The 26,211-nt window shown below is 50.1% G+C and overlaps 1 protein-coding gene across 1 annotated transcript; it reads right to left on the minus strand.

The window, feature by feature from the left end:
* Window positions 1-911: 911 nt before the first annotated feature.
* On the minus strand, window positions 912-25,543 carry LOC119956452 (transmembrane gamma-carboxyglutamic acid protein 2-like). Its single transcript, XM_038783711.1, has 7 exons — window positions 25,369-25,543; window positions 13,495-13,620; window positions 10,504-10,667; window positions 8,878-8,917; window positions 6,100-6,229; window positions 2,731-2,901; window positions 912-1,225 (listed from the first exon to the last, which is right to left on the minus strand). The coding sequence occupies exons 2-7, from the start codon at window positions 13,601-13,603 to the stop codon at window positions 1,195-1,197; spliced, it is 645 nt and encodes a 214-aa protein (XP_038639639.1). The 5' UTR covers window positions 13,604-13,620; window positions 25,369-25,543; the 3' UTR covers window positions 912-1,194.
* Window positions 25,544-26,211: the final 668 nt, after the last annotated feature.

Raw genomic sequence — 26,211 nt, forward strand, 5'->3', positions numbered from 1 at the left:
GTCTCTCTTGTCAGCAATATCCTGGTCGCAATAGATGGGGCAGCATATTAAATTAGCAAGAGGAAGGCTTTAATTGGGGGGGGGGGGGGGTGTTGAAAGGAGGGGCTGGTGGGGTGGCAGGTTTGAGGAAGTGGGGCTGGAGAAGAACCAGGTCTCACGTTAACCATTCAGAAGCCACAGTGATGAATTTCTCTACCATCGCATCCAGCCTCCACACCCCCTCCCCCCCCCCCCCCCCCCAACCCCGCCACCCCTAATCTCTTCGGAGATCCTTACTGCCCCAGGGAAAGCAAGTCGCCAGCCAAACAGGGCAGCGCACACGACCCAAGTCCATCACCGCCTGTCCCAAGTACCCAAAGCCTAACAATAGTCAGTGATCAGGATTGCAAATCTCGCCCCCTTCAATTTCACTCCCCAAGCCCCGCCCCTCAGCCCCGAGTTTGGGGATGATGATGCCGGGAGGGGGCGGGGGAGGCAGAGGAACCGTCTAGTCCAAAAGTAGTTCCCCGACAGACACCTCTTGACCGTGGCCAGACAACCAGAGGGATGTAATTCCGGGCGAGTATTGGTGAGGTTCAGTCGGCAGAACGATGCAACAGCAATGGTACATTTCGGACCCTCTGCCGAGAAATATTCCTCTTTTTCTGTTCTTTAAATAAATTTAGAGTCCCCAATTCATTTTGTCCAATTAAAGGGGCAATTTAGCGTGGCCAATCCACCTACCCTGCACATCTTTGGGTTGTGGGTGAGACCCACGCAAACACGGGAAGAATGTGCACACTCCACACGGACAGTGACCCAGGGCTGGGATTCGAGCCCGGGTCCTCAGTGCCGTGACGCAGCTGTGCTAACCACTGCGCCACCGTGCTACCGCTGCCGAGAAATATTCTAACAATAAACTTCAATTGGCAAAAGTCTGGTGCGTCGATTTGCAACCTCAAATTGTTTACAAAGTGAAACAAAAAAAAGAAGGGGTGAACTAGAATTTAAACTGGTGATTGCAGAAGAGCTGTTGTTTCAGGAAGATTCTCTGGAAGAATGTGATCCGAGATACTCGAGGATTTTCTTTTTCCTTTAAATCATCTTCACTGATTTTACGATCCTCAAAATACTGTCCGGTAGCTCCGTCCGCCTTCTCCAAGTTGCGAGACTTCATCCACAGCTCGTCAATGCACAAGGTAAGCGGCCCAGGTTTCATCTTGGCCTATGCTCACGTGTTGATCCACTGCAAAGAGGAAAGGAAGGGATAGGAGATGGTCATTGTCTTGTCTCTTATGAGCATCTTCCACCTCCTCCCACAAACCCCAGCCCGCAGATATACAAACACCCACCCAAGATCTCATCCTGCAAATATCGACATGTTACTGGGAACGCAGCCCACCACCCCAAACCATGACTAAATATTGACACTGTCCCAGGGAACCCCTGCAAAAAAAATCTGAGACACACCCAAGGGGCCCCAATCCTAAATTTTGAAATAAAAGGAAAGGATTTGCCGGCACATGGCACCTTCCACATCTCAAAATCCTTCGCAGCCAATGAGATACTTTGAAAGTGTGGTTGCTGCGACAATACGGGAAATGCAGCAGCTAACAGGCACACAGCAAGATCCCATTAACAGTACTGAGGTCATACCAGGTTAAAGGATGTCGATTGAGGGGTAAATATTGCCCAGGGCGCCTGTGATAATCCCCCCTCACCCCCGCTCTTCTCTGAAATAGTGCCATATGATCATTTACATCTACCAGAGCAGGCATGGTCAATGGTTTGTCGCTTCAAAAGAAACAGCACCTCTGACAATGCAGCACTCTGCTCTCAGTACTGTCGTCTTGATTTTTGTGCTGAAACCTTGGAGTGGGACTTGGGAGTCAGAACGTCATAACTCCATACTAACAACTAAGCCATGGCTTATACTCAACCGTGTCAGGCACACTGTACCAATGTTAGTGGCAGAGAGTGTACACAGCAACAAATAACCCACTCAAATAATTGCAGCAACTTAATGCCCTTGCAAGATTGTCAAATGGCTCCTCCGTCAGGGTCAGGGGTCGCACAGCACCCTCCTTTGTCTGAGGGCAACGATTGCTGTTGGGACTAAATCTCCTCGTTCATTCTCCAGTGCCTCTCATTCTCCTCTCCATGTGCCTCGTCATGCTCCAGCTCAGCCAGCAGGGGGCATCACCGCCAACCTCATCGGACAGCGACAAATATCTCCCAGCAAAAAAGGTCATTGGGGTCAAGGCCTCAGGCTTTTCCTGATCGATTGCCATGGCAACATACCCGCTAATCAAGGGACTAAAGCAGCTGGGGTTGCCCCGAGCGTCCTCAGAAACATCCTTGTGGGGTGACTTGCAACCCCCGGGGGGGGGGGGGGGGGGGGGGGGGGGGGTTCAGATTTCTTCGCACACTCTGTGTATCATGAATAAAAATATCTGAGATGTTTAAATTTACCCAATGAGGCAATGAAGAATCTGTCCACTTTCTGACTGGCTGTGGGAAACTGGGGCATCACGGGCCAACAAAGGCGCAAATGCGGAGGTGGAGGCGAGGAGGCCGTGTGACATCACTTCCAGGGATGGGCCCAGCAAGAGCTGGCAACCACACAATTGATGCCCAGGTGCCACCCTCATTTAACACGGAGGATCTTGGAATTTACTTATTTGACTTAAGGAGACAAAGATTAGTTGTGAGCGAGAACTTCAAGAGCGAGCGACGCCGGAATGTACAAACCCAGAGTATGGCGGGGGAAGGGCATCGTGATGTCCCGATCTCGTCAATGCCTCTTCGTATGAGGGCAGCCCTGGGGCGTTGGTCATCAGATTCGTCAGGGGCACCTCTTCACCCGGCGGGTTGACTGATCGGCTGACTGAGGCTGGGCGTCGAGCTCGATACGCAGGCGGCCTGGAAGGAAATTGAACAAGATGAGAAACAGGAGGGGGAGAAAACCTATCCGAGGAGACTCTTTTCCCCCCCTCACTCTTCCGTTTTGGGTTTTCAATAAACTCATGCGTGTGCCCCCCCCCCCACCCCCCCCCCCCCCCCCCCCCCCCCCCCCCCCCCGGACTGGATTTTCTCTCCCAACCTCTCATGACCTTGGCCAGGGAGGGAGGGGTACAAAGATGTCCTAGTCGGTAACCCCAGAAGGAAGCCATTTCTCACCTGTGCAGTGTTGGCAGGTTGCTGGACTGTGGTGGGGAGCATGCCCCCCCCCCCCCCCCCCCCCGCTCCAGCTTCGCCCACTCTCCAACATACTTGCCCCCCCCCCACCCTATTGCTTGGACCACTGATTCCACCTCCCTTCCGAATACATCACCTGCAATCAGCTTAATTAACAATCCTTGGCCAGATTGGCAACCGCGGTAAAAGAACTCAAGCTTGTAACTGCATCAGGATGGTTTCCTCTTAGTTAGCAGAGGTCCTGCTTGAGGGGGAAGATGGTAGCAGATGATGGTTGGTCATCCGGAGGCCCAGGCTAATGCCCTGGGAACAGGGGTTCAAATCCCCCCCCAGCACGGCAGCTGGTGGAATTTAAATTCGTCCATGGCAACCATCATCGAGGGTCATTAAAAACCCATCCGGTTCACTAATGCCCCTTTCAGGGGGCACCATGGTTAGCACTGCTGCCTCACAATGCCAGGGACCCGGCTTTGATTCCGGCCTTGGGTGACTGTCTATGTGGAGTTTGCACTCCCCCCCCCAGTTTCCTCCGGGTGCTCCGGTTTCCTCCCACAGCCCAACGATGTGCAGGTTAGGTGGGGTTATGGGGATAGCATGGGGGAGTGGGTCAGTGCAGACCTACTGGGTCGAATGGCCTCCCGCTACACTCCATGGATTCTATGAAATCCGGCACCTTGGTTCTGGCCTGCGGGTGACTCCAGACCCACAGCGAGGTGATTGACTCATAACTGCCCCCTGAAAAGGGGTGGCACAGTGGTTAGCACTGCTGCCTCACAGAGCTGAGGACCCCGGTTCAATCCCGGCCCCGGGTCACTGTCCGTGTGGAGTTTGCACATTCTCCCCGTGTCTGCGTGGGTCTCACCCCCACAACCCAAAGATGTGCAGGGTAGGGGGATTGGTCACGATAAATTGCCCCTCAATTGGAAAAAAATAATAGGATACTCTAAAGTTATTTTAAAAAAAGAGACAGGACATATTGAGAGTGGTTAGAAAAAGCAAAGCCGAGGGGAACCTGGACTTCATAAATAGGGACATTGAATATGAAAGCAGGGGTGGGAATGCTGAACCATAATAAAGCTCCGGTTAGGCCACGGTTGGAGTACTGCGACCAGTTCTGGTCACCGGGCTTCAGGAGGGAGGGGTCCGCAAGATGGTGCAGAGGAGATTTATCAGAATGGCTCCAAGAATTTTTTTTTTTTTTTTTTTTAAATTTAGATTAGCCAATTATTTTTTCCAATTAAGGGGCAATTTAGCGTGGCCAATCCACCTACTCTGCACATTTTTGGGTTGTGGGGGCGAAACCCACGCAAACACGGGGAGAACGTGCAAACTCCACACGGACAGTGACCCAGAGCCGGGATCGAACCTGGGACCTCAGCGCCGTGAGGCGGTTGTGCTAACCACTAGGCCTCCGTGCTGCCCTGAATGGCTCCAAGAATGAGGAACTTCACTTCGAAGATTAGGCTTGGAGGAGATTGAGGGGAGTGTTTGATCGGGATGTATAAGATTATGGCAGGTTTAGATCAGGCATACATTCTTGCCATTTGCTGACTACATCAGGACTAGGGGGACACGGATTAGGGGCTGGTTTAGCTCACTCAGCTAAATCGCTGGCTTTTAAAGCAGACCAAGCAGGTCAGCAGCACGGTTCGATTCCCGTACCAGCCTCCCCGGACAGGCGCAGGAATGTGGCGACTAGGGGCTTTTCACAGTAACTTCATTGAAGCCTACTCGTGACAATAAGCGATTTTCATTTCATTTCATTTACGATTTGGGGTAATGGATGCAGGGGGAATGAGAGGAAGAATTTAAAAAGCAAAGAAACGTAATAGAATTTCTGCAGTGCAGAAGGAGGCCATTCATCCCATCGAGTCTGTACTGACCAGCTGAAAGAGCAACCTAACTCGGCCCACTCCCCCGCACTGTGCTCATAACCCTACCTTTGGACTATAGGTGGAAATCCACACAGACACGGCGAGAACGTGCGAATGCCACACAGACGGTCACCCAAGGCCGGAACCAAACCCAGATCCCTGATACTGCGAGGCAGCAGTGCTAACCACCGCGCCACCCATTCATGAGTGATGCGCCGCCTACGAGAGTGGGGCAAAAGGAAAATAGATGGGGATTTGGTAGAAAATAAAGATGCAAGGCTACAGAGAGAGAGCGGGGGAGTGGGGGCTGACTGGATTGCTCTGCAGGGAGCCAACATGGACACGATGAGCAGAACGGCGGCTCTGCTGCCTCACAGCGGCAGGGCCCCCGGTTCGATTCCTGCCTCGGGTGACAGTCTGTGTGGAGTTCTCCCCATGTCTGCGTGGGTTTCCTCCGGGTGCTCCGGTTTCCTCCCACAGTCCAAAGATGTGCAGGTTAGGTGGATTGGCCCTGCTACATTGCCCTAAGTCAATGTAGAGGATTAGATAGGGTGGACAGCGAGAGCCTTTTTCCTCAGATGGTGATGGCTAGCACGAGGGGACATAGCTTTAAATTGAGGGGAGATCGATATAGGACAGATGTCAGAGGTAGGTTCTTTACTCAGAGAGTAGTAAGGGCGTGGAATGCCCTGCCTGCAACAGTAGTGGACTCGCCAACACTAAACGCATTCAAATGGTCATTGGATAGGTATTTGGACGACAAGGGAATAGTGTAGGTGGGCTTTAGAGGGGTTTCACAGGACGGCGCAACATCGAGGGCCGAAGGGCCTCTACTGCGCTGTAATGTTCTATGTTCTAAGTGGGGATACAGGAATGGGGTCTCTTTCAGGAAGGCCGGTGCAGAGTTGATGGGCCGAATGGCTTCCTTCCACCCCTTGAGTGACTATGACCCTCCCCTCCCAGTGTGTGTGTGTGTGTATAGACTGCCACAATGTGTCAGCCCCAGACCCGCCCACCCTGCCCCGGGTTTGAAGCCCCTCATACCAACCTGTCCATTCTCTTTCCCCTCTGCTTGCAGAAGTAGACGACAAGCAGTCCGACAAGGATCAGGAGGATGAACCCGCCAATCAGGCCCGCAACCAGCCCGGCCACATCGAACTTGTGGGCAGTAGGGCCCCCTGAGGAACAGAGAAGACACACTCAGTCTGGACATTCGCAATTCAGGGGACAACAGTGGCATCGTCACTGGACTCGCAATCCAGGCGCCCAGGGTAAATGTTTTGGGGCCACGAGTTCAAATCCCGCCACAGCAGATGGCAAAATTTAAATTTGATTTTTTTAAAAAAAGGAACCTGGAATTAAAAGTCTAATGGTGACCATGAAACCATTGTCAATCGTCATTATAAATGCATCTAGTTCGCTAATGTCCTTTAGGGAAGGAAATCTGCCATTCCTACCCGGTCTGGCCTACATGTGATTCCAGATCCACAGCAATATGGTGGACTCTTAAAAAAAAAAAATGCCACTCAGTTCGAGGGCAATTAGGGGTGGGCAACATATGCCGGCCTTGCCTGGGGCGCCCACATCCCATGAAAGAAGAAAAAAAACCTTTTTTTAATATTAATTTAGAGTACCCAATTCAGGGGCAGCACGGTAGCATTATGGATAGCACAATTGCTTCACAGCTCCAGGGTCCCAGGTTCGATTCCGGGCTTGGGTCACTGTCTGTGTGGAGTCTGCACATCCTCCCCGTGTCTGTGTGGGTTTCCTCCGGGAGCTCCGGTTTCCTCCCACAGTCCAAAGATGTGCACGTTAGGTGGATTGGCCATGATAAATTGCCCTTAGTGTCCAAAATTGCCCTTAGTGTTGGGTCGGGTTATGGGGATAGGGTGGGGGTGTTGACCTTGGGTGGGGTGCTCTTTCCAAGAGCCGGTGCAGACTTAATGGGCTGAATGGCCTCCTTCTGCACTGTAAATTCTATGATTTTTTCCAATTAAGGGGCAATTTAGCGTGGCCAATTCACCTAGCCGGCACATCTTCGCGTTGTGGGGGCGAAACCCACGCAGACACGGGGAGAATGTGCAAACTCCACACGGACAGTGACCCAGGGCCGGGATCGAACCTGCGACTTCGCCGCCGTGCTGCCCTAAGAGGAAAAAAAACCTAACAATTCAAAGACTATGGGGTGGGTTCAAATCCCACCATTGAAGTTCGAGGAATTTAAATTCAATTAGTAAATCTGGAAATCAGTGACGGTGATAATTAAACTCTAATGTGGCAAAAAATCTATCTGGTTCACGAATGTCCTTTGGGGATAGAAATCTGCCGTCCTTACTCGGTCTGGCCTACATGTGGCTCCAAATTCACCGCAATTCGGGATCTTCTTCACTGCCCTCTGAAATGGCCAAGCAGTTCAAGGGTTAGTAGGACAGGCAACAAATGGTAAATCCCAAAGAATATCTCAAAGTCTGACCAGGAGTGGGAGAGAAAAGAGGGGAATTCGGGCACCCGAGACGCACATCAAAAGGGGCACAGATTTCATAGAACAATGACACAAACTCTTTCTAATCGTAATAATATAAAACCACGAGGAACCACATCACAGACACTTGTCATGTGAGGAAAAGGCAGGGCAACACGGTGGCGCAGTGGTTAGCACGACTGCCTCATGGCACCGAGGACCCGGGTTCGATCCCGGGTCACTGTCCGTGTGGAGTTTGCACATTATCCCCGTGGTTGCGTGGGTTTCGCCCCCACAACACAAAGATGTGCAGGGCAGGTGGATTGACCACGTTAAATTGCCCCTTAATTGGAAAAAAAAAGATTTGGGCACTCTAAATTAATTTTTTTTTTTTTTAAATGTGAAGGTGGCGCAGTGGTTAGCCCTGCTGCTTCACGGCGCCAAGGTCCCAGGTTCGATCCCGGCTCTGGATCACTGCCCGTGTGGAGTTTGCACATTCTCCCCGTGTTTGTGTGGGTTTTGCCCCCACAACCCTAAAGATAGAACATAGAACAGTACAGCACAGAACACAGATGTGCAGGTTAGGTGGATTCCCACGCTACATTGCCCCTTAATTGGAAAAATGAATATGGGCACTCTAAATTTATTTTAAAAAAAAGAAAAGCAAATGTGAAGGAGGGGCATTGCAGAAATTGATTAGAAAAGGCAATACTTTTCCCAAGCCGTGGATCAATGGATAACACTCTCGCCTCCGAGGTCGGAAGTCCCACTCCAGAGACTTCAGAGCGAAGTTTTGAACACTTCCCTTGCAGTACTGAGGGAGTGCTGCACGGTCAGAGGTGTCATCTTCCCAGCGAGATGTTGCACGGAGGCCTCATCTGCCCTTTCACGTCTCACATGGATGCAACTAAACCTGTGCCACTATTGTGATGAAGAGAAGGGAGATGTTCCGCTGATGTCCTGGACCATGTTAAATCACTGAAAGCTAGAGACACGCTGTCCAACCTTTTCATCATGTAAATGCTGCATAGATTCATACACATTGAAGGAAAAGGAACATGTCCCGGCATTGTGCCTTTTGTTTAAAGCATTGAACAAAAGCATCGGGGACAATAAGTTCCTCATGTATGCTCCCTGACAATGTCGCCACCAATCAGAACAGACATGGCCAATCCACCTAACCTGCACGGTCTTTGGACTGCGGGAGGAAACCGGAGCCCCCGGAGGAAACCCACGCAGACACGGGGAGAACGTGCAGACTCCGCGCAGACAGTGACCCGAGGCCGGAATTGAACCCTGGCGCTCTGAGGCAGCTGTGCCGACTGCTGTGCCACCGTGCCACCCACCCACCCTGCTGCTGCTTACCCGGTTTCTGGCTCTGCAAGTATTTTGTCCAAAAGTCACGCTGTAAAAAAAAAGAGTAAATTTTAATAATAAAATAACGCGATATTAAACGGAGACCCCGTTTACCCCCTCGAGTGATTGTTGAAGATCCCACACGTTATTCCGCAGAAGAACTGTGAGTTAACGGACCGTCACATTTGGCACATTACAAGTGACACTTCGAAGCACGGTAGCACAGTGGTTAGCACTGTTGCTCACAGCTCCAGGGTCCCAGGTTCGATTCTGGCTTGGGTCACTGTTGGTGCGGAGTCTGCACGTTCTCCCCGTGTGTGCGTGCGTTTCCTCCCACAGTCCAAAGATGGGCAGGTTAGCTGGATTGGCCATGATAAATTGCCCCTTAGTGTCAAAAAAGGTGAGGTGGGGTTACGGGGATAGGGTGGAGGCGTTGGCTGAAGTGGGGTGCACTTTCCCAAGGGCCGGTGGGAGACTCGATGATGCTGTGTTATCTGCATCTTTTAGGCAGGACTGACTTTTTATCCCCCCCGTCCGTTAACACGTCCTGTGGGACGCCTCCAGATGTTTGACTCCCCTCTCGGCGTTACTCCTATCAGATGTGTTCGGGGCATCTATTAAGGAGTGCTGCTGCGACCAACCCTATTGGCCAGTCACCCAGATACAGAAGCTGGCTGAGAAATCAATCAGACCTCTCCTGATGAACATGTCATCGCAGGTTACAGTGACAGGGTGTTTACGGTGAGGCAGAGCGGAGGGTGGGGCATCTGCATGATTCAAAGCCTACTTTGCAGCACTTGGTGGCATTGTTAGCAAAGGGCCGCCCTTAAACAAAGCCAGCAGCAAGATCCTTCAATGGTGGGTCAGCTGATGGCTATAAAATGGACAAAGGGTTCCTGCAGAACATAGAATCATAGAATTATAGAATTTACAGTGCAGAAGGAGGCCATTCGGCCCATTGAGTCTGCACCGGCTCCTAGAAAGAGCACCCTACCCAAGGTTAACACCTCCACCCTATCCCCATAACCCAGTAACCCCACCCAACACTAAGGGCAATTTTGGACACTAAGGGCAATTTATCATGGCCAATCCACCTAACCTGCACATCTTTGGACTGTGGGAGGAAACCGGAGCACCCGGAGGAAACCCACGCACACACGGGGAGGATGTGCAGACTCCGCACAGACAGTGACCCAAGCCGGAATCGAACCTGGGACCCTGGAGCTGTGAAGCGATTGTGCTATCCACAATGCTACCGTGCTGCCCACATGGTCCTCAATCGTGTGAGTTCGCCTGATCATTGAAACCAGGCAATGCCCTGTTCAGACAGCGCGAGGCCTATTGGGCCCCCCTCTCTAAAAGACACCCAGAACCGGCCCTTCAAAACCTTGATAGTCCCTCGCCCCCTGGTATGAATGAACAGGGACTGTTTAGCACACTGGTCTAAATCGCTGGCTTTGAAAGCAGACCAAGGCAGGCCAGCAGCACGGTTCGATTCCCGTACCAGCCTCCCCGAACAGGCGCCGCAATGTGGCGACTAGGGGCTTTTCACAGTAACTTCATTTGAAGCCTACTCGTGACAATAAGCGATTTTCATTTCATTCTTTTTCATTTTCATTTCATTATGATACCCACCGTTTTCTTGTCACTCTCAAAGATTTCGTGAGCTTCCTCGTAATTGCATACTTCCTCGAAGCATTCCCGTTCCAGATTTCCCGGGGTGATGAATTCAAAATCCCAGCTATTGTACATTAGTTTGCGGCTCAAAAAGACGGCCGCTTGACTTTGATCCAGGAACACTGAAAGGAATTAGAGAACATAATATCCATTTGAAAAACTCTCAACTCCAAAACGCTTTCTACCGAGGTCTTGGCATTTTGAGTCACAGAAATCTTAGGCCGAGAGAATTGAAAATTTGAGATAGATATAGGACAGGTTGTCAGAGGTAGGTTCTTTACTCAAGAGAGTAGTAAGGGCGTGGAATGCCCTGTCTGCAACAGTCGTAGACTCGCCAACATTGAGGGCATTTAAATGGTCATTGGAATGACATATGGACGATAAGGGAATAGTGTAGGTGGGCTTTAGGGGGGTTCCACGGGTCGGCGCAACATCGAGGGCCGAAGGGCCTGTACTGCGCTGTAATGTTCTAATGAAAAATGCCACAGAACTTACAAAATGGAAAGAGGCCATTCGGTCTAACTGGGCGGCACAGTGGTTGGCACTGCTGCCTCACAGCGCCAGGGACCCAGGTTCAACGCCGGCCTTGTCTGTGCGGAGTCTGCACGTTCTCCCAGTGTTTGAGTGGGTTTCCTCCCACAGTCCAAAGGTGTGGAGGTTAGATGGGGATACGGGGATGAGGTAGGGGATTGGCCTTGGGAGGGCGCTCTTTCGGAGGGTCGGTGCAGACCTGATGGGCTGAATGGCACTGCACTGTAGGCACTCTAGAAACTGGACCAAGCTTGTGGTGTTTATGCTCCACGACCTACGCCCATCTCCTCTTTGCTTAACCTCGCTGCCCACCTTCCACTTGGGTAGGGTGCTCTTTGTAAGGGCCAGTGCAGACTCGATGGGCTGAATGGCCTCCTTCTACACTGTAAATTCTATAATTCTATGAAACTCATCTATCCTGAGTGGTTAAGTATGTTCAAGGACAGATTTCTTTTATAAATTTAGATTACCCAATTATTTTTTCCAATTAAGGGGCAATTTAGCGTGGCCAATCCACCTACTCTGCACATTTTTTGGGTTGTGGGGGCGAAACCCACGCAGACACGGGGAGAATGTGCAAACTCCACACGGACAGTGACCCAGAGCCGGGATCGAACCTGGGACCTCAGCGCCGTGAGGCGGTTGTGCTAACCACTAGGCCACCATGCTGCCTCAAGGACAGATTTTTAACCAGTAAAGGAATTGAGGCCCAACGGGACAAGGTGGGAAAGTGAAACTGAGGTTTACCATATCAGATCAGTCATGATCTCATTGATTCGATTACAGGAAGAGGGATGTCTTGCTGCAATTATACATACATAGAACATACAGTGCAGAAGGAGGCCATTCGGCCCATCGAGTCTGCACCTACCCACTTAAGCCCTTACCCCATAATCCACCCTATCCCCATAACCCAATAACCCCTCCTTTGGGCACCAAGGGGCAATTTAGCACGGCCAATCCAACTAACCTGCACGTCTTTGGACTGTGGGAGGAAACCGGAGCACCCGGAGGAAACCCACGCAGACACGGGGAGAACGTGCAGACTCCGCACAGACAGTGACCCAGCGGGGAATCGAACCTGGGACCCTGGCGCTGTGAAGCCACAGTGCTAACCACTGTGCTACCGTGCTGCCCATTCAGGACTTGGGGAGGCCACAACTCGAACACTGTGCACTTTCGATCTCCTTATATTTGTTTTTATAAATTTAGAGTACCCAATTCAATATTTCCAATTAAGGGGCAATTTAGCATGGCCAATCCACCTACCCTGCGCATCTTTGAGTTGTGGGGGCGAAACCCACGCAGACACGGGGAGAATGTGCAAACTCCACACGGACAGTGACCCAGAGCCGGGATCAAACCTGGGACCTCGGCGCCGTGAGGCAGCTGTGCTAACCACTAGGCCACCGTGCTGCCCTACGATCCCCTTCTCTGACAAAGGATGTTCTTGCTCCAGGGCAAGTGCATCAAATGTTTACCAGACCAATTCCTGGGATGTTGGGACTGACATACGAGGAGGGATCGAGGCAGTTAGGATTATATGTGGGGCAGCACGGTGGCACAGTGGTTCGCACTGCTGCCTCACGGCGTCAGGGACCCGGGTTCAATTCCGGCCTTGGGTGACTGCCTGTGTGGAGGTTGTATGTTCTCCCCGTGTCTGGGCGGGTTTCCTCCGGGTGCTCCAGTTTCTTCCCACCGTCTAAAGATGGGTAGGTTAGGTGGGGTTACGTTGATAGAGCAGGGGCGTGGGCCTAGGTAGGTTGGTCAGACTCAATGGGCCGAATGGCCTCCTTCTGCACTGCAGCAATTCTATGGGTATTTGCTGGAGTTCAGAAGAGTGGGGGGGGGGTTTAAAATTCTAACAGGACCAGACAGCGTAGATGCAGGAATGATGGTCCAGAATTAGAGGTCAGAGTCGGAGGATATGGGGTAGACCATTTAGGACTGAGATGAGGAGAAATTTAATCATCCAGGCAGGGCTGAGCCTGTGGAATTCGTTACCACAGGAAGCAGCGGAGGCCAAAACATTGTATGTTTTCAGGAAGGAGTTAGAACAGCTCTTGGGGCGAAAGGCATCAAAGGGTATGGGTGGGGGGGGGGGGGGAAAGAGAACAGGCTATTGAGTTGGATGATCAGCCATGAGCATATCAATGGAGGAGCAAACTCGATGGGCCGAACGGCCTACTTCTTTGCCTCCATGTGGTAGCGAGTTCAACATCCGACCATTCTCCAGGTAAAGAAGGTTCTCCCAAATTCCCTGTTGGATTTACGAGTCACTTTTATCTTTATGGCTTCGAGCTCAGCTATTGGAAACTTCTTCACCACACCTGGCATCAGTAAATGGCTAAACCTTTGCTTTTGGAAGATTTTATTTCAGAAACCGCTGTAGAACGTGAAGGGAAGCAGAACACATACCTTCACCTTGAGCATTTCCTTGCTGTGTCAGCGTCCGTGCGTCCAACCAGCGGGTGTGGAAGAGGGCGCAGATCAGAAGTACAAAGCATAGCGACCGATATGGAACCATGCTGGAAACTCTGGGTCCTGGCGTAGAAAGAGAGAGAGAGAGAGAGAGAGAGAGGGCGCACACGTTAACGCAAAGCTGCTGCTGGTGAGGAAGATTGGGTCATTCTTTGAAAGCCTGTAGGTTTAACTATTCCAACTGCCCTCCCACATGAGGTCATCCAAAAGCTCCTTTGCCCTGAAAGTCCCATTCGCTGATCACCCCTGTGCCCGCTTACCCACGGTGCTTCTGAGACGAGCATCATCTGGACTTCAAAATTCGCATCCTTGTTTTCAAATCCCTCCGTGGCCTCGCCCCTCCCATCTCTGTAATCCACCCCATCCCCATAACCCTCCCAAACATGGCCTCTTCAACATCCCGGATTTGACCACTCGACCAATGGGAGATGGGTGGGGGGGGGGGGGGGGGGGGTGCCTCTGGTCCCTAAGCTCCCAAGTTCTGAAATTCCCCCCCGACACATCGCCATCTCTCTATTTCATGCCCCTCCATTAAGACGCTCCTTCAAACTGATCTCGTTCTCACCAAGGTTTGGTCATCGAACCTACCATTTCCTCATGTGGCTTGGCGTCAGCAGGCCACAGGGGTGAGAGTCATGTTTTGTTTTAGAATATGCTCCTGCCAGGGTGGCACGCGGCGCAGTGGTTAGCACTGGTACTGTGGCGATGAGGACCCGGGTTTCAAATCCCGGCCCTGGGTCGCTGTCCGTGTGGAGTTTGCACATTCACCCCGTGTCTGCGTGGGTTTCGCCCCCCCACAACCCAAAGATGTGCAGGTGAGGTAGATTGGCCACGCTAAATTGCTCCTTTGGAAAAAAATAATTGGGTACTCTAAATTCATTTTTTTTTAAAAATATGCTCCTGCGATGCGCCTGGCCCGGTGGGGGGGGGGGGGGGGGTTCATTATGTTAAGGGTGCTATGTAAATATAGGTTGTTGTTGTTGAAAGAATTGGGTGTTGCCAGCGATGGTGGAGTCGTTGTAATGTCGCTGGACTAGCAGCACAGGCTAATGCCCCAATAAATCTGCAATATAAAGCTCGTCTCAGTCATGGTGACCATGACAACAATCATCAATTGTCATAAAAACCAGTCTATTTCACCAATGTCCTTTCGGCGGGCAGCACAGAGGTTATCACTGCTGCCTCACAACGCCAGGGTCACGGGTTCAATTCAGCCTCAGGTGACTGTCTGTGCGGAGTCTGCACGTTCTCCCCGTGTGTGCGTGGGTTTCCTCCGGGTGCTCCGGTTTCCTCCCACAGTCCAAAGATGTGCAGGTTGGGTGGAGTTATGGGGGATAGGGCGGGGGGAGTGGGCCTAGGTAGGGTGCTCTTTCAGAGGGTCGGTGCAGACACAATGGGCTGAATGGCCTCCTTCTGCATTCTATGGAAGGAAATCTGCCGTCCTTACCCAGTCTGGCCCACATGTGTGACTTCAAGACCATAGCAAAGGGGCTGCCACTCCAAAATGGCCGAGCAAGTCACTCAGCTCAAGGGCAAATAGGGATGGGCAACAAATGCGGACCTTGCCAATGATGCCCACTCCCCAGGAAAGAATAAAGAAAAAGCTATCCAAACGTGGCTGTGCTTCACCCAAGCACCCGATTTCCACCTGGGTGCCAAGGAAATAAGCACTTGCTTTGGGTTGCCAAGTTTGGTTACTTAGCGCCTTACATCTTATACCTCTCCCCTCATGGCCGCAATCTTTCGATGATTCTTGACTATTCTCCAGTTTTTTTTTCCATAATTAATAAGCATGTTATAAATTAAAAATGAATACATGCTTTTTTTTTTTAAATGCCCTCGTTTTCATAGAATTTACAGTGCAGAAGGAGGCCACTCGGCCCATCGAGTCTGTACCGGCTCTTGGAAAGAGCACCCTACCCAAGGTCAACACCTCCACCCTATTCCCATAACCCAGTAACCCCACCCAACACTAAGGGCAATTTATTAGGGCCAATCCACCTAACCTGCACATCTTTGGACTGTGGGAGGAAACCAGAGGACATTTGGGTTTCTCACTACAGCAGCCTGGAGATTAATTTTTATTTTCCAATGCGTTCAGGACAACGAAAGAGAAAATACCTTGGAAAATCTCAGCAGGTCTGGCAGCGTCTGTAGGGAGAGAAAAGAGCTAATGTTTCGAGTCCAATGACTCTTTGTCAAAGCTAACAGACAGAGAAAGTGGGAAATATTTATACTGTGGAGCGAGAATGAAAGATCATAGAACATAGAACATTACAGATGAGTCATAGCCACAGAAACTCAGGGGAACCGGGTGCTAATGGCCACAGATACCAAGGGGAAAGAGTCTTAATGGCAGTCCCCAGAGAGAACAAAGGATGTGAAAGGTCAAACAGCAGGAAAACTAACCTCAAGAGTGTAAACTGACAGATGTGGGGGGAGGGGAAGGGGGAAGCAAAGGGGAGAAGGGGTAAGGAAAGGTGGATAAGATTGGGAGGAGGGGTTAAATATATATTAAGAAAGAAAGAAATGGTGAAAGACAGTTAAAATGAAATGGGATGAAAACAAATGGGTCGAGATGGGGTAGAGATGATCATCTGAAGTTGTTGAATTCGATGTTGAGACCGGGCGGCTGTAGTGTGCCTAACCGGAAGATGAGGTGTTGTTCCTCCAGTTTGCATTCAGGACAAGCAATGACAGCGCGAGCTGTCCCAGGACTTTCTAACCTGGGAGGGGCAAAGTTTTTTTTTTGTTTTATTTTGTTTTATAAATTTAGAGTACCCAATTCATTTTTTCCAATGAAGGGGCAATTTAGTGTGGCCAATCCACCGACCCTGTACATCTTTGGGTTGTGGGGGTGAAACCCACGCAGACACGGGGAGAATGTGCAAACGCCACACGGACAGTGACCCAGAGCCGGGATCGAACCTGGGACCTTGGCACCGTGAGGCAGCAGTGCTAATCACTGCGCCACCATGCTGCGCAGGGGGTGGTGGGGGGGGGGGGGGGGGGGGGGGGGGGGGGCAAAGTTAAATGAAATTTTGTCTCTGTCTTTTATTTTCCCCAAGTCTTAAGAGTCATAATGGCATTGGAGGTGCCATTCAGCCCATTGAGTCTATGCCGGACTCCAAGCCAGTATTGGGCCTTTTTCACTTGGTAATGACTTACTTCTTTTTTTTAAAATATAAATTTAGAGTGCCCAATTCATTTTTTCCACTTAAGGGGCAATTTAGCATGGCCAATTTAGCGTGGCCAATCCACCTACCCTGCACATCTTTGGGTTGTGGGGGCGAAACGCACACAAACACAGGGAGAATGTGCAAACTCCACACGGACAATGATCCAGAGCCGGGATCGAACCTGGGACCACGGCGCCGTGAGGCAGCAGCACTAACCACTGCGCCACCGTGCTGCCCTACTGGTAATGACTTACTTTAAAGAACAATTGAGTTGCTGGCAAAAACCGTCTCAAAGTGCACTAAACTCCAAACCAGTACAGAGGTTGAACTGTTCCAAAGCTTTTCATCTGGCACGCATCAGGACAAACCCAAGAATGCCAAATTTCAAACAATCACAACAGTTTATACTCCAGAAGAAAAAGGGTGCTGATTGGTTGGCAGGTTAACTCTGATTGGTTGAGGTGGTTGCCATGGAGAAAGCAACGTGAGCTTTAGGCTCCTCAAGCTCCTGGGTAATGTAAAAATGACTCGAGGCTTGGACATATTCCTTTTGTTTGCAGAGAAGGAGTCCCTGCGTATGACTGCGTGTCGCTTCTCACAAACGGAAACGAACCATCATACAAACCCAACTGATTGTATTAAAATGGTTCTTAGTGTAGCTATTAGCACACTCAGGATTGTTAGACGACTGCTGCCCGATCGAGATGAAGGGAAGAAGGGGAAAAGAAACAAAAGCAAAGAGGAACTGAGCAAAGGAAAACAAGTCCAATTTCTATAATCCCTTCTGCGACCCCAAAACGTCCCAAGGTGCTTTCTAGCCAATTTTGAGGTAGTAATGGAGGAAACATGGCCGCCAATTTGTGCAAAGCAAGATGTCACAAACAGCAATATGATGAATGACGAGATCATCTCCTTTATTGAGCTTGGTTGATGGATAAATATTCGTCTCAACATCATATCGAAGAAGGGGCAATACGCACCTTAACGAAAGGGGGAAAAAAAACAAGGCTCCTCACCCAATCAGAGGGGGAACCTTTCTGCAAACATGAACTCTTCACTTCGCCTGGTCACCAGAGGTCCTGATGCAACACCGAGACTGCCGACACAAAAGTAAAACTGAAAATGTCCTAACCCCGGTTTCCTTCCCGTCACTGCTTTCGGGTTTTTGAGCTCCAGCACAGAGATTATGACTCACTCTTTCGGGACACGCCCTGACGGTCTGAATAAGCCCATTGCATATACCAAACAAGTTATGGCATGACCCACGACGCAGGGACCATCCCATTTCATCAACTTACGAAACATCATTCGGCATGAGCACACCAGTACGTCAGGCTATAAACCACCCTCAACGTCACCATACATCAACCTGTAACAAAGCCTGGCAGCCTGCTGATAATCAGTGGTCCAGGCTGCACATGACGGCTGCCTCGTTGGATGAGGTACTGACTCAAAATTTAGAGTACCCAATTATTTCTTTCCAATTAAGGGGCAATTTGGGGTGGCCAATTCACCTAGCCTGCACATCTTTTGGGTTGTGGGGGCGAAACCCACGCAGACACGGGGAGAATGTGCAAACTCCACACGGGCAGTGACCCAGAACCGGGATCGAACCTGGGACCTCGGCGCCGTGAGGCAGCAGTGCTAACCACTGCCCAACCATGCCGCCCTACTGTCCGATTGTTACCCCAGCAGACAGTTAGATGCTGTGATGCAGCAGGGCAGAACATTACAGGGGTGGGCGCGATGAATCTCCTGACCCAGATGGCGAGGTGGGGAAGAGAAAGGGGGCAATGACACCTCCCTCTTTTCCTTTCTGCATTCAGTGTCTGGGACCTGGACTCAAGCCCAGGGTTCGCTACAGCCAACCAGCCAAAGAAAAAAAAAACCTCTTCAAAATCCCGTGGTCGTGAAAGGTGCTACGGAAATTCAATTAATTGTTGTTCTCAAATCTGAGATCTCCATTGACACAGCTGCTTTGTGCAGTCAGAGATCGCTGCTTCTTTTTCCTGGACAGTCCAGTCGCCAACGCTCGCTGTACAAACAGACAGATATTCCCACATCAAACAGGGAGAGGGACTGTGAGGCCAACCCTGAAAGGACAATGTTATAACTGAACAGGCCATTACGAAGCAATTATCCAGACGCAGTTACTGAGGGCAGGCACCTCCCCTGCTGTCAGTGAGATCCATACCAACGGAATTGGAATCCTTTAAAACACATGGCGTATAAATTAATTGAAAATTTGTGTCAAACAAGCTGATGCTGCAAGTCCATTCTCTCATCCAGTGCCGGGTGTGATACAGTCTCTCTCTCTCTCTGATAGACACACAGGTATTTCCACTTTTGGCACAAATAAACTATTAGACCTAAGCCTGACATTAGTGCCGAGACCTCCAAACTATTCCCAATTGCCCCCGATGACAATGCCACTTTCACAAATGCTTCACGGCGCCGAGGTCCCAGGTTCAATCCCGGCTCTGGGTCACTGTCCGTGTGGAGTTTGCACATTCTCCCCGTGTCTGCGTGGGTTTCTCCCCCACAACCCAAAGATTGTGGATAGCATAATTGCTTCACAGCTCCAGGGTCCCGGGTTCGATTCCGGCTTGGGTCACTGTCTGTGCGGAGTCTGCACATCCTCCCCGTGTGTGCGTGGGTTTCCTCCGGGTGCTCCGGTTTCCTCCCACAGTCCAAAGATGTGCAGGTTAGGTGCATTGGCCATGATAAATTCCCCTTAAGTGTCCAAAATTGCCCTTAGTGTTAGGTGGGGTTACTGGGTTATGGGGCTAGGGTGGAGGACCTTGGGTAGGATGCTCTTTCCAAGAGCCAGTGCTGACTCGATGGGCCGAATGGCCTCCTTCTGCACTGTAAATTCTATGTAAGTCTATGAGCAGGAAAGATGGATTGGTCGCGGTAAATTGCCCCTTAATTGGAAAAAAATAATTGGGTACTCTAAATTAATTTTTTAAAAGATGATGTCGAACCGAGGACCTGGCTTCTCTCTCTCTCACTCTGCTGGATGATAAATATCCCCAGGAGCAGGAAGGCATCATTAAGATCTGGCCACTGTCACATTGCTGCGATCTGGCATCACGCTGCGTGCAATTTGGTCCTGCTGCAAATGACAAATTTCAAAATGGGCTTTAAAGTGTGCAAAGGAAGTTTCGGGGTCAGAGGGGGGGCACCGCGATCATATCCAATTGTGGATTCAACCTCCACTCCAGAGACTTGAGCAGGCAAGATCAAGGCTCAGTGAGTTCTGCACTCTCGGGAAACAGGCGTTAGACCCGAGCTTGCCTCTTGGATTTGAAAGGTCCCGTGGCCGCTATTTCGAAGAAGAGTAGGGAAACTTCTCTCTGGTGTCCTGGCCAACATTTGTCCCTCAGCCAACGTTCACTTCAAACCAAACAGATGATCCGTTCGGTCAATCGTCTTGCTGCTGCTCGTGGGAGATTGCTGCGTAAATATTAGCTGCCACATTTGCCTACATTACAGCTATAACTTTCAACGTACTTTATTGGCTGTAAAGGGCATTGAGGATGTGAAGGGTGCTATATTAATTCAAGCCTTTTCCTATATCAGAAACAGCCATACACGAGGTGTAGAAGATTGTTAAAAGTGCAGCAAAAAAAAAAGAGTTCATCCGAACATTAGATTTTCGTGAGGCAAGGGGGTCAAAAGTTATGGAGGTAAATGGGGAACATGAATACAAACAGATCACTCATGATCTTATTGCCTTACGGCCTGCCTCTGCTCCTCTTTGGAATGTTAGTAACACAAAATATACTTAGTGCAAGACACAAGTTCCAGCTATTATAAGGTAACGTTAAGACTGAGGTTGGTAAACTCTATTGGCTATCGGGAGGTCACTGTACAGAATGGTTTCCATGTTGCAATGGGTTGAAAGTGGTGCGCTACAATGATAAGTGAACTGATTATGTCCAATAGCCATCTCATTAGCTTGTGACAAAATAAGGGGTGGCACGTTAGCACTGTTGCTTCACAGCGACAGGGTCCCAGGTTCGATTCCCCGCTTGGGTCAATGTCTGTGCGGAGTCTGCACGTTCTCCCAGTGTCTGCGTGGGTTTCCTCCGGGTGCTCCGGTTTCCTCCCATAAGTCCCGAAAGATGTGCCGTTAGTTCATTTGGACATTCTGGAATCTCCCTCTGTGTACCCGAACAGGCGCCGGAGTGTGGCGACTAGGGGCTTTTCACAGGAACTTCATTACAGTGTGAATGGAAGCCTACTTGAGACAATAAAGATTATTTATAAATTCCATTGTCACGGGCTTTCCCAGAAAGAATAAACAGGTTTTATTATTTTTATTCATTTGGATGGGTCAACATTTATTGCCCATTCCTAACTGCCCTTGTACTGAGCGACTTGCCGGGCCATTTTTCAACCATAGTGCTGTCTGGAGTCACATGTAGGCCAGACCAGGTAAAGACGGCACGTTTCCTTCCCTCGAGGTCATTAGTGAACCCGATGGGTTTTTACAACAGATCAACAATAGTTTCATGGTCTTCGTCAAGACTTTTAATTCCAGACTTTTATCGAATTCAAATTTCACCAGCTGCCATGGTGGGATTTGAAGCCAGGGCCCCGAAACATTACCCCGGGTCTCTGGATTAAGAGCCCAGCGACAAATCCCCATCGCCTCCTCAGCTACTATCTGATTGGACAGTGTTGCGGCCCCCATGTTGTTTATTGGCCCACTTTCCCCTTTCCCCGCGCCCCCCTTCCCCTCCCCGCCACACGAGCTCGTCGTTTGTGTTCAGCTCTGAAATCAGCCAAAGCCACTCACGCTGCTGACGGACTTTGCCCTATCGTTAATCAACAGGTGTCAAAACTGACAGCGGATGTGCCTTGCGAACAGACTGCGAGAGACGGATTGTGCAATCCTGTACCTTGCAGCTTCTGGAATTCGCCCAGCAGGAAGGAGTCATGTACCGACTCATCCGCTTCCAGCCGGTCCACAATTAGGCGTTGGCCTCAGCACCCCAGTTATGGCTGGGGCGGGGGTGGGGGGCAAACAATCCGGCAGTCATTTTCCCCCTGATCACTGTCCAGGGACCCACAGCTGCAAAACACTGGGGCTGGTTTAGCACACTGGGCTAAATCGCTGGCTTTGAAAGCAGACCAAGGCAGGCCAGCAGCACGGTTCAATTCTCGTACCAGCCTCCCCGAACAGGCGCCGGAATGTGGCGACTAGGGGCTTTTCACAGTAACTTCATTTGAAGTCTACTCGTGACAATAAGCGATTTTGATTTCATTTCAAAACGTGCTGATCGGAAAATCGCCTTTTGCAGCTGCGCTGAGCACTTCCCAGCCGATTTGAAGCCTGCAGTGTCAGGATCCTGGCTGCCAATCCGCGCACAGCAAGATCCCACCAAACGGCAACGCGGGCGGCAACCGGCTATTCTGCGACATAGATGGACAGGGTAAATATCCGCCAGTGCGCCGGGGAGACCCTGGCTCTTCCGAAATGGTGGCCACGGGGATAGTTTACACCCACCCGCGAGGGGAGGCGTGTCCTCAGTTTAACACCCCAATCAGAAAGGCAACAACTCTGACAGTGCAGCATTCCCCCCCTCAGTACAGGACAGGGAATGTCAGCCTGGATTTTATGCCCAGGTGTCTGGTAACCTATGAACTCCTGACCTCCCAGTGGGGCATGTTGGCTGACTGGGCCCCCTTGTCTGCTTCTAGCCTGGGGATTAATGGCATCTGACGCAAGAATGGGGGTGGGGGGGGGGGGGGGGGGGGGGGGTTCCCTGCAAAGATGAAGCAAACTGATTGAGGTCTCAGGTGGAAGTATCCTGGACTACTCAATGTCACCAATTCAATATAGCAATGCGGGTAAATTTTACAATACCAAAGAATCGTAGAATGATACAGCACCAGAGACCATTCAGCCCATCACTTCTGTGCCAGCTCCTTTGAGAGACAGCCAATTAGCTCTGCTCTTTCCCCATAGCCCTGCAAAATAATACCCCCTTCAAATGTTTTCCTCTGATACTAACATACGAATTAGGAGCAGGAGTAGGCCACTCGGCCCCTCGAGCGTGCTCCACCATTCCGTAAAATCATGGCTGATCAGATTGTACTCTCAACCCCGCATTTCATTTTTTAAACATTTTTTGTACATTTAGAGTATCCGAAACGAAATGAAAATGAAATGAAAAGCGCTTATTGTCACAAGTAGGCTTCAAATGAAGTTACTGTGAAAAGCCTCTAGTCGCCACATTCTGGCGCCTGTTCGGGGAGGCTGGTACGGGAACCGTATCCAATTATCCTTTCCAATTAAGGGGCAATTTAGTGTGGCCAATCCACCTAACCTGCACATCTTTGGGCTGTGGAGGCGAAACCCACGCAAACACGGGGAGAATGTGCAAACTCCACACGGACAGTGACCCAGGGCCAGGATCGAACCCGAATCCTCAGCGCCGTGAGGCAGCAACGCTAACCACTGCGCCACCATACCACCCTCAACACCGCATTTCCGCCGACCCCGATAACCTTTCACACCCCTTCCCAATTCCCCCCCACTACCTGATCCTGTTTTTAAAAAAATTTACAGTACCCAATTCATTTTTTCCAATTAAGGAGCAATTTAGCGTGGCCAATCCACCTCCCCAGCACATCTTTGGGTTGAGGGGGCGAAACGCACACAAACACGGGGAGAATGTGCAAACTTAACACGGACAGTGACCCAGAGCCGGGATCGAACCTGGGACCTCGGTGCTTGAGGCCGCAGTGCTAACCACTGCACCACCGTGCCTGCCCACCCGCTCCTGTTAATACAGAATCAATCTAGCCCTGCCTTAAAAATGTTCAAAGTTAGGGCATCACGGTGGAGCAGTGGTTAGCACTGCAGTCTCACGGCACCGAGGTCCCAGGTTCGATCCCGGCTCTGGGTCACTGTCCTTGTGGAGTATGCACATTCTCCCTGTGTTTGCGTGGGTTTCACCCCCACAACCGAAAGATGTACAAGGTAGGTGGATTGAACACACTAAATTGCCACTTGGAAAAAATGAATTGGGTACTCTGAATTTCTAAAAAAAATGTTCAAAGTTGGGCTGAATTTTCCAGCCCTTCCCATTGGTGGGATCTTCTTCCGGGCCCGTCGATGGTGACCCCCCCCCCCCCCCCCCGCGCCCACCATCCCCCCCCACCCCTCGACTGGTTCCCAGGCAGCGTGACCATCCAACAACACATTACGCAATGGACAACTCACGCACTGGGGGGGGGGGGGGGGCAGAAAATCCCACCCAAAGACCCTACCTCCAGTTCCTTTTGAGGAAGAGAGTGTTTCCAGAGATTCGGGACCTTTCATAGAGAAATAACAATCCCTTCCTCACTATTTTTTTCATATATATTTAGAGTATCCAATTTATTTTTTCCAATGAAGGGGCAATTTACCTTGGCCAATCCACCTGGGTTGTGGGGGCGAAACCCACGCAAACACGGGGGGAGAATGTGCAAACTCCAAATCCCTTTCTCTCTGTCTTCAACCAATCGTGATTAGAATGAGAAGATCATTTTCTTCTTAAATCATTTCCACTGTACAAACTGTGAACTGTGATCTGATGGGACTGTGCATTTTGTAGATGTCACATGTGTGTTTGGAATAAAATACATTAAAAAAAACACCAGAAAATCAGTTTCTGACCAAACACCACACGCACTCACACAATGATTACAAACACCATTTAAGACAACAGCTAAACAGGAGAATAGTAAGAAGTCTTACAACACCAGGTTAAAGTCCAACAGGTTTGTTTCAAACACGAGCTTTCGGAGCACGGCTCCTTCTTCAGGTGAAGGAGCCGTGCTCCGAAAGCTCGTGTTTGAAACAAACCTGTTGGGCTTTAACCTGGTGTTGTAAGACTTCTTACTGTGCTCACCCCAGTCCAACGCCGGCATCTCCACATCATGGCAAACAGGAGAATGACATTTGCAAGAAAGGAGTTGAGCGACTGCTGTGTTGAAAACATGGACACGGAAGACAAAAAGTCGAGGCCGAGTCCATGGGGGTTAGATATAAACCAGTGCGGCCCCGGGGGTGGTGGGGAGATCCACGGGCTCCTCATTCTTAAAACAAGCCCAGGCAAATCCACGCCCCCAAAGCCCCAACAATTATGAAATCCAACTTTCAAGCAATTCTCAAAAAAGATACAAACACCCTCCTGTCTGAAATTAACCTGGTCGATGAGTTTGGGGTGGGTCGTGTTCACGAAATATAGGCCCGGGGGTCGGGGGTCGGGGGGGGGGATGTGTCCAATTTTCCCTTGGCTGGGAGCTTAGCAATGAAAGGAGATAAACTTTTGAAATGACCCGTGCCAGTGTTAAAAACTAGATAATCTAGTTTAACAGTGGAGAGTTTACCTGGCTCTGGCTCTGTCTCCCCGCCCACCCCCAAAAAAACACCCGTCCCTTTTCGTTTCAATTAAACAAAAACTTTGGAATAAAACTGTTTGGAAAATAAAAATCTGTTTTCTTTTAACTAAGAAGGGTGGAGACAGAGGTAATTCGGCACGTACACCTCCCCCCCCCCCCCAAAAAAAAAATCATGTCCAAAACAAAAAATATTCACACCCACACACTAGCAAACAAAACCAGTGGAACTTACAAACTTGGCGTTTCAGGTCAGTTTCAGCGACTGTTACAGCGATTAATGAATGGGGACAAGTCCGGGTCCTTCAACAGAACGTCTCGTCTTGTACATTACTACAAATCCCCATGTTTCTTCCGTTTCCTCCACTCCCTAATAGTCAGGTGTAACCGGGAGAGTAACAAACAAGAGAGAGAGAGAGGGAGGAAAAAAAATTGGACAAGAATATTACTGGATTACTCATCCGCCAATCACGCGCTTGCAGGTAACAGGGAAATGTAGCAACTGCACTGAAGAAATTGACACAAACAAAAAGAGGGGAGCACTTGGTCACTTTTTGGATTGGGGCAAGATGCACTGCAGGAGTACACCATTAATAATAATCTTTATTATTGTCACAAGTAGGCTTACATTAACACTGTAGTGAAGTTACTGTGAAAATCCCCCAGTCGCCACACTCCGGCGCCTGTTCGGGTAGACGGAGGGAGAATGCGGAATGTCTGATTCACCCAAATTTGAACTGAGGGGAAGGATGGAGGGGTTCGCCAATTCATGGGCGTTATTCATTATGCACTTTCAAGAATTGGATTACATCAAACATTGGCGTGAGGGAGGGGGGGGGGGAGATTGGGAGAGTTGGGGGACTCTATGTGTTAATTGTGACTATGGGTGATTCTTAATTCCTTTTTGTCATTTGTTTATGTTAACATGTGGGCTGCTGTTTGGGGGTTTGGTGGGAGAATGGGATTGTTGTTGTTGATATGGGGATTGGCATTGTAGTCGTTACTGCTTCGTGGTTATTGTTGGTGGGTGTACATTTGTGAGGAAATGTGAAAAAGGAGAATTAAAATATTTTTTAAA

This window comes from Scyliorhinus canicula, chromosome 23 (assembly GCF_902713615.1).
Source record: "Scyliorhinus canicula chromosome 23, sScyCan1.1, whole genome shotgun sequence".
In the NCBI taxonomy this organism is placed as follows: domain Eukaryota; kingdom Metazoa; phylum Chordata; class Chondrichthyes; order Carcharhiniformes; family Scyliorhinidae; genus Scyliorhinus; species Scyliorhinus canicula.

What these genes read in the sequence shown, in the direction of transcription:
- LOC119956452 (XM_038783711.1), bottom strand. Translation starts at nt 13,603, where the DNA reads ATGGTTCCATATCGGTCGCTATGCTTTGTACTTCTGATCTGCGCCCTC. An exon ending in AGGAAATGCTCAAGGTGAAG is followed by an intron (nt 10,668 to 13,494) that starts GTATGTGTTCTG and finishes AATTCCTTTCAG; the next exon opens with TGTTCCTGGATCAAAGTCAA. An exon ending in CTTCCCCCGCCATACTCTGG is followed by an intron (nt 1,226 to 2,730) that starts GTTTGTACATTC and finishes TCCTCTTTGCAG; the next exon opens with TGGATCAACACGTGAGCATA.